Consider the following 10,000-nt stretch of genomic DNA (forward strand, 5'->3'; position numbering starts at 1 on the left):
CAACTGAACACAAACTGGATGTTCTGCACACACACACACACACACACACACACACACACACACACACACACACACACACACACACACACACACACACAAACACACACACACACACCTGGGCTCTCTATTCTTGCGGACCAGACTGACGAAGGTGTCGATCTCAGCAGCAGTGATGTGTTTCTCCAGCAGTTTGCGGTTGTTGTGCAGCAGAGCCGTGATGGTGTCTTCAGCCAACACGTCATATCCAATCTGCTTCTGCATGAAGCGGAACTGCTTGGCTATGTACTCCTACAAACACACACACACACACACACACACACACACACACACACACACACACACACACAATTATATTATTTATTACTTTATTATTATTAATATTTATATATTGTTTACTATTCATTACTATAAAGCAACCCAGCCATTAGGGGGGCACAAGCCAGTGTACTCTTAGTGCCGGTCCCAAGCCCGGGTAAATGGGGAGGGTTGCGTTAGGAAGGGCATCCAGCGTAAAACATGTGCCAAATCAAATATGCGGATCACAAATGAGAATTTCATAGCGGATCGGTCGAGGCCCGGGTTAACAACGACCGCCACAGGTATCGTTAGCCGACAGGGTACCGGTGGAAATTGGGCTACTGTTGGCCGAAGGAGGAGAAGGAGAGGAGGAAGACGTCTACAGAGACGGCAGGAAAAGGAGCAGTGTAGGAGAGTAGAGGTTCAGGTTGGTACTTTAAATGTTGGTACTATGACTGGTAAAGGGAGAGAGATAGCTGATATGATGGAGAGGAGAAAGGTAGATGTGTTGTGTGTTCAGGAGACCAAGTGGAAAGGGAGTAAGGCCAGGAACATTGGAGGTGGGTTTAAACTGTTTTATCATGGTGTGGATGGAAAGAGAAATGGTGTAGGGGTGATTCTGAAGGAAGAGTACAGTAAGAGTGTAGTGGAGGTGAAGAGAGTTTCTGATAGGGTGATGATCGTGAAGGTGGAGGTTGAAGGGATGATGATAAATGTCATCAGTGTTTATGCTCCACAAGTTGGCTGTGAGATGGAGGAGAAAGAAAGATTCTGGAGTGAATTAGATGAAGTGGTAGATGGTGTACCTAGGAAAGAACGATTGGTGATTGAGGCAGACTTTAATGGGCATGTAGGTGAAGGGAACAGTGGTGATGAGGAGGTGATGGTAGGTGTGGTTTAAAGGAGAGGAATGTGGAAGGGCAGATGGTGGTAGATTTTGCTAAAAGGATGGAAATGGCAGTGGTGAACACGTATTTTAAGAAGAAGGAGGATCATAGGGTGACGTATAAGAGTGGAGGAAGGTGCACACAGGTGGATTATCTTCTGTGTAGGAGATGCAACCTGAAGGAGATTGGAGACTGTAAGGTGTTGGTGGGGGACAGTGTAGCTAGACAGCATCGGATGGTGGTCTGTAGGATGGTTTTGGAGGCGAAGAAGAAGAGGAGGAAAGTAAGGTTTGAAAGAAGAATAAGATGGTGGAAACTGAAGGAGGAAGAGTGTAGTGTGAGGTTCAGGGAAGAGGTCAGACAGGGGCTTGGTGGTGGTGAAGAGGTGCCGGATGATTGGGCAACTACTGCAGGAGTGATGAGGGAGGCAGCTAGAAAAGTACTTGGTGTGACATCTGGAAATAGAAAGCAAGACAAGGAGACGTGGTGGTGGAATGAGGAAGTGCAGGAGAGCATTAGGGGAAAGAGGTTGGCAAAACAGAAGTGGGATCGACAGAGTGATGAGAAAAGTAGGCAGGAGTACAAGGAGATGCAGCAGCAGGTTAAAAGGGATGTGGCGTAAAAGGGATGTGGCGAAAGCCAAGGAAAAGGCATATGAGGAGCTGTATAAGAGGTTGTACACTAAGGAAGGAGAAAAGGATTTATACCGATTGGCCAGGCAGAGGGACCGAGCTGGGAAGGATGTACTGCAAGTTAGAGCAGTAAAGGATGGAGAGGGAAATGTGTTGACTAGTGAGGAGAGTGTGTTGAGAAGATGGAGGGAGTATTTTGAGCAGCTGATGAATGAGGAAAATCAGAGAGAGAGAAGGTTGGAGGATGTGGAGTTGGTGAAGCAGGATGTAGATAGGATCAGTAAGGAGGAAGTGAGAGCAGCGATTAAGAGGATGAAGAATGGAAAGTCGGTTGGACCAGATGACATACCGGTAGAAGCGTGGAGATGTTTAGGAGAGATGGCAGTGGAGTTTTTAACCAGATTGTTTAACAGGATTCTGGAAGGTGAGAGGATGCCTGAGGAATGGAGAAGGAGTGTGCTGGTACCGATCTTTAAGCATAAGGGAGATGTGCAGACCTGCAGTAACTACAGGGGAATTAAGTTGATCAGTCACACCATGAAGTTATGGGAAAGAGTAGTGGAAGTCAGGCTGAGAGAAGAGGTGACCATCTGTGAGCAACAGTATGGTTTCATGCCGAGGAAGAGCACCACAGATGCCTTATTTGCTTTGAGGATGTTGATGGAGAAGTATAGAGAAGGACAGAAGTAGCTGCATTGTGTATTTGTGGATTTAGAGAAAGCGTACGACAGGGTGGAGAGAGGAGTTGTGGTATTGTATGAGGAAGTCTGGTGTGTCAGAGAAGTATGTGAGGGTGGTGCAGGACATGTATGAGGACAGTGTGACAGCAGTGAAGTGTGCAGTAGGTACGACAGACTGGTTCAGGGTGAAGGTTGGACTGCATCAAGGATCGGCCCTGAGCCCTTTCCTGTTTGCAGTGGTGATGGACAGGTTGACGGACGAGGTCAGACAGGAGTCTCCCTGGACTATGATGTTTGCAGATGATATTGTGATTTGTGGTGAGAGTAGAGAGCAGGTTGAGAAGAGCCTGGAGAGGTGGAGGTACACGCTGGAGAGAAGGGGAATGAAAGTCAGTAGGAGTAAGACAGAGTACATGTGTGTGAATGAGAGGGAGGGCAGTGGAGGGGTGCGGTTACAGGGAGAAGAGGTGGAGAAGGTGGAGGAGTTCAGGTACCTGGGGTCAACAGTGTAAAGTAATGGAGAGTGTGTTAGAGAAGTGAAGAAAAGAGTGCAGGCAGGGTGGAGTGGATGGAGAAGAGTGACAGGAGTGATTTGTGATAGAAGAGTATCTGCAAGAATGAAAGGGAAAGTTTATAGGACTGTGGTGAGACCTGAGATGTTGTATGGATTAGAGACAGTAGCATTGAGTAAAAGACAGGAGGTGGAGCTGGAGGTAGCAGAGCTGAAGATGTTGAGGTTTTCGTTGGGAGTGACGACGATGGACAGGATTAGAAATGAGTTTATTAGAGGGACAGCACATGTAGGATGTTTTGGTGACAAGGTGAGGGAGGTGAGATTGAGATGGTTTGGACATGTGCAGAGGGGGGACATGAATTATATTGGTAGAAAAATGCTGAAGATGGAGCCACCAGGTAGGAGGAAAAGAGGAAGACCAAGGAGGAGGTTCATGGATGTGGTGAGGGAAGACATGCAGGTAGTTGGTGTGAAAGAGGCAGATATAGAGGACAGGGTGGTATGGAGACGGATGATCCGCTGTGGCGACCCCTAATGGGAGCAGCCGAAAGAAGAAGAAGAAGAAGAAGAAGACTATAAAGCACTTTTGACAAACAGTTATTAAAAATGAGAATAGATTGATAGATGTGGGCGGAGCCTAAAAACAGGTGTATGAACATGGGTGGAGCTTTAGAGACAGCTGTACAGCTGAGGGCGGAGTCTCAGAGACAGGTGTGCAGCTGAGGGTGGTAGTGGTATGGTAGTATGGTAGTGAGGAGGTTCATGGAGTGCTGGTGGTACCTGGTTTTTGCGGTAGTCCTGCTGTGAGTGCCTCAGAACTCTGTAGCAGAGACGGCAGATATGGCGAAAGGGGGCGTGGCGTTGGTCTGCCAGTTCCTCTAATCGCAGCATGGGACCATCACCACTGTCAGTAAACGGGGCCTGCAGGAGCTTAAAGATCTGATTAAAGATAAAAAAAAAAAATAAGGAGGATGATGAGAAAAAATGAGGAAAATGCATGATGGGAAATGTTTTATTTCCTTTATTTATATTTCCTGTCTGTTTATCAAAAAAAAAAGTAAATGTAAGATGATTTAAGCTGTAAGTTGACACGTGATTGGTTTATAAAACGTGTAAAGGTAAAGTTTTAAATATCGACACCATCAGATTTAAACCTGAGTGGCATGTGTACCTGCTTGAGGATGTTCTGCTCTCTCATCAGCTTCTGTCGCTCTCTGTTAGGTTTGTTCACGGTGATCTCCAGGACATCCTGACCACTGTTGGGAATGTCCACCACAAAATAAACCAGGTCCTCCAGCAGCTTTGTCACTGCCCTAATGGTGTGTACAGGGAGGAGGAAACACCACGAGTGGAAACAGAAAATACAATCAAATTTAAAGACCTGAGGAACACCATCTCAACCTACATCTACTGAACATCTAATTAAAAAGATCAGAAGGGCAGATTGATGTAGATTTAGAAGGACAGAATGGTGTAGAGGCAGAAGGACAGACAGACAGACAGACAGACGGGTGGGTTAAGTCTGTACCTTCTCTCGTTTTGTGTGATTGTGCCCTTCTCCAGTTTGCCAGCAATAGAAGCCAAAACCTTACTGGCATCGTTGGCGAAATCGAGATCTCGTACCTCAGCGGGAGACACGGGCACTATGGCAAAAGCTTCCTTATCCTCCTTCAGGGGAGACGTACCGATCTGAGCGAGGAAAAGAAGAGCAGGAACACAGAAACATCAACTCTGTAAAGTCCATAATCCTGTGTGGAGTCAATCACGCACACACGCGCGCACACACACACACACACACACACACACACACACACACACACACACACACACACACACACACACAGTGACTCACCCTGAGCATGACAGGTTTCTCCTCCTCCTTGTCTATGGGATGGTTGGTGCTATGGACCCATGTGTTTGTACAGAGGTGTCTAAGCCTCACATATGAATTCCTAAAACACACACACACACACACACACACACACACACACACACACACACACACACACACAGATGCTCATTATGAGCTGTAAGCTTCACCGTTGTGCTGTATTGCAGTGTTCAGGTGGGGTGTATACCTGGGCACCAGTGAGTCCCCCCCTCTCAGAGTGGTAGGGTCCAGCTCGAAGATGGAGGAAATGTCGTTTCCATCAGGAACAGAAACCAAAGTGTACATGACCTTCTCCTGCACATTGCGTACCCGAGCACGCATCACTTCCTGTTCAGAGTCCAGCTGTAGTACACATCACATACTTATCACACACACTCATCACACACACTCATCATACAATACACACACACTCATCACACACACTCATCTATCAACAATCATCACACACTCATCTCTCAACACTCATCACACACACTCATCACACACTCATCTCTCAACACTCATCACACACACTTATCACACACTCATCTCTCAACACTCATCACACACACTCATCACACACTCATCATACACACTCATCACACACACTAATCACACACACTAATCACACAGTCATCTCTCACACAAATCACACACTCATCACACACACTAATCACACACTCATCTCTCACACATATCACACACTCATCACACACACTCGTCACACACTCATTAAACACACACTCATCATACAATACACACACTCATAACACACTCATCATACACACAAACATACACACACTCATCATACAATACACACACACTCATCACACACACTTATCACACACACTAATCACACACTCATCTCTCACACATATCACACACTCATCACACACACTCGTCACACACTCATTAAACACACACTCATCAAACAATACACTCAAAACACACTCATCATACACACAAACATACACACACACTCATCATACAATACACACACTCATAACACACTTATCACACACACTAATCACACACTTATCTCTCACACATATCACACACTCATCACACACACTCATCGCACACTCAGCATACACACTCATCACACACACACTCATCATACAATACACACACTCATCACACACACTCATCTCTCAACAATCACACACTCATCATACACACACACACACACACACACACACTCATCATACAATACACACACTCATCATTCACACTAATCACACAATTATCATACACATTCATCACACACACACACACACACACACACACACACACTCATCATACAATACACACACTCATCACACACACTCATCTCTCAACAATCATCACACACACTCAGCACACACACAAACTCATCACACACTCATCTCACAACAATCATCACACACACACTCATCACACACACACTCATCACACACACTCATCTCTCACACATATCACACACTCATCACACACACTCATCAGACACTTATCATACACACTCATTAAACACACATTATGCAATACACACACTCATCACACACTCATCTCACACACACTCATCATACCATACACACACACACTCATCATACAATTCACACACTCATCACACACACACACACACTCATCATACAATACACACACACCTATCACACACACTCATCTATCAACAATCATCACACACTCATCTCTCAACACACATCACACACACTCATCACACACTCATCATACACACTCATCACACACACACTCATCATACAATACACACACTCATCACACACACTCATCTCTCAACACTCATCACACACTCGTCATACACACGCATGCATCACACACTCATCATACAAAAAAACTTATCACACACACACACACACACAAATCTCTCACCCTCATCACACACACACACACACACACACACACACACACACACACACACACACACACACACACACACACACACACACACACATAGCGAACCCTAGCGGCATCACTTCCTGATCCTGAGTCCAGCTGCAGCACAAATCACACACACATATCACACGCACACACACTCATCATATGCACACACACTCATCATACGCACACACACTCATCATACGCACACACACACACACACACACACACACACACACACACACATAAAAACACTCATCACACACTCCACACACACTCACTGTGATTGTTGTTGTATGGAGCACCAGGGTTTAGGAGGAACGTTGTTTCATGTCACTGTGTACTGCGTCACATATATATGGTTGAAATGACAATAAAAGCTTCTTGACTTCACTTATCACACACTCATCTCACACACACTCATCTCACACACACTGATCACACACTCATCTCACACACACTCATCTCACACACACTCATCTCACACACACTGATCACACACTCATCTCACACACACTCATCTCACACACACTGATCACACACTCATCTCACACACACTCATCTCACACACACTGATCACGCACTCATCTCACACACACTCATCTCACACACACACACTCATCTCACACACACACACTCATCTCACACACACTGATCACGCACTCATCTCACACACACTCATCTCACACACACACACTCATCTCACACACACACACTCATCTCACACACACTGATCACACACTCATCTCACACACACTCATCTCACACACACTCATCTCACACACACTGATCACACACTCATCTCACACACACTCATCTCACACACACTGATCACGCACTCATCTCACACACACTCATCTCACACACACACACTCATCTCACACACACACACTCATCTCACACACACTGATCACGCACTCATCTCACACGCACTCATCTCAAACACACTCATCTCACACACACTCATCTCACACACACTGATCACACACTCATCTCACACACACTCATCTCACACACACTGATCACGCACTCATCTCACACACACTCATCTCACACACACACACTCATCTCACACACACTGATCACGCACTCATCTCACACACACTCATCTCACACACACTCATCTCACACACACTCATCTCACACACACTGATCACGCACTTATCTTACACACACTCATCTCACACACACACACTCATCTCACACACACTGATCACGCACTCATCTTACACACACTCATCTCACACACACTGATCACACACTCATCTTACACACACTCATCTCACACACTCATCTCACACACACTGATCACGCACTCATCTTACACACATTTATCTCACACACACTCATCTCACACACACTGATCACACACTTATCTTACACACACTCATCTCACACACACTGATCACGCACTCATCTCACACACACACACTTATCTCACACACACACACACACACACACACACACACACACACACACACACACACACACACACACACACATCTCTCACCCTTATCTCACACACACACTCATTTATCACCTTCATCTCACACACACACTTATCTCACACACACACACACACACACACACACACACACACACACACACACACACACACACACATCTCTCTGATCACACACTCATCTCACACACACTGATCACACACTCATCTCACACACACTGATCACGCACTTTTCTTACACACACTCATTTCACACACACACACACTCATCTCACACACACTTATCACGCACTCATCTTACACACACTCATCTCACACACACTGATCACACACTCATCTTACACACACTCATCTCACACACACTGATCACGCACTTATCTTACACACACTCATCTCACACACACACACACACACACTGATCACACACTCATCTCACACACACTCATCTCACACACACTGATCACACACTCATTTCACACACACTCATCTCACACACACTGATCACGCACTCATCTTACACACACTCATCTCACACACACACTCATCTCACACACACTCATCTCACACACACTGATCACGCACTCATCTTACACACACTCATCTCACACACACACTCATCTCACACACACTGATCACACACTCATCTTACACACACTCATCTCACACACACTGATCACGCACTTATCTTACACACACACTCATCTCACACACACTTATCACGCACTCATCTTACACACACTGATCACACACTCATCTTACACACACTCATCTCACACACACTGATCACGCACTTATCTTACACACACTCATCTCACACACACACACACACACTGATCACACACTCATCTCACACACACTCATCTCACACACACTGATCACACACTCATTTCACACACACTCATCTCACACACACTGATCACGCACTCATCTTACACACACTCATCTCACACACACACTCATCTCACACACACTCATCACACACTCATCTCACACACACTCATCTCACACACACTGATCACGCACTTATCTTACACACACTCATCTCACACACACACACACTCATCTCACACACACTTATCACGCACTCATCTTACACACACTCATCTCACACACACTGATCACACACTCATCTTACACACACTCATCTCACACACACTGATCACGCACTTATCTTACACACACTCATCTCACACACACTGATCACGCACTTATCTTACACACACTCATCTCACACACACACACACACACACTGATCACACACTCATCTCACACACACTCATCTCACACACACTGATCACGCACTTATCTTACACACACTCATCTCACACACACACACACACTCATCTCACACACACTGATCACGCACTTATCTTACACACACTCATCTCACACACACACACACTCATCTCACACACACTTATCACGCACTCATCTTACACACACTCATCTCACACACACTGATCACACACTCATCTTACACACACTCATCTCACACACACTGATCACGCACTTATCTTACACACACTCATCTCACACACACACACACACACTGATCACACACTCATCTCACACACACTCATCTCACACACACTGATCACGCACTCATCTTACACACACACTCATCTCACACACACTGATCACACACTCATTTCACACACACTCATCTCACACACACTGATCACGCACTCATCTTACACACACACACTCATCTCAAACACACTCATCTCACACACACTGATCACGCACTCATCTTACACACACTCATCTC

At 45.7% G+C, this 10,000-nt stretch overlaps 1 protein-coding gene across 3 annotated transcripts in view; it reads right to left on the reverse strand.

Moving 5' to 3' along the window:
- Window positions 1-10,000, reverse strand: part of itpr1a (inositol 1,4,5-trisphosphate receptor, type 1a) — a 100,956-nt gene that overhangs the window by 83,381 nt on the left and 7,575 nt on the right. For all 3 annotated transcript variants that reach the window (XM_083562368.1, XM_083562367.1, XM_083562366.1), the window contains exons 9-14: window positions 5,089-5,243; window positions 4,863-4,962; window positions 4,539-4,699; window positions 4,182-4,323; window positions 3,791-3,949; window positions 116-288 (exon numbers count right to left, since the gene is read on the reverse strand). In XM_083562368.1, coding sequence (XP_083418494.1) covers window positions 116-288; window positions 3,791-3,949; window positions 4,182-4,323; window positions 4,539-4,699; window positions 4,863-4,962; window positions 5,089-5,243 — 890 coding nt within the window. The remainder of the gene's footprint in view (window positions 1-115; window positions 289-3,790; window positions 3,950-4,181; window positions 4,324-4,538; window positions 4,700-4,862; window positions 4,963-5,088; window positions 5,244-10,000) is intronic.

This window comes from Silurus aristotelis, assembly GCF_946808225.1.
Source record: "Silurus aristotelis genome assembly, chromosome: 2".
NCBI classification, from domain to species: domain Eukaryota; kingdom Metazoa; phylum Chordata; class Actinopteri; order Siluriformes; family Siluridae; genus Silurus; species Silurus aristotelis.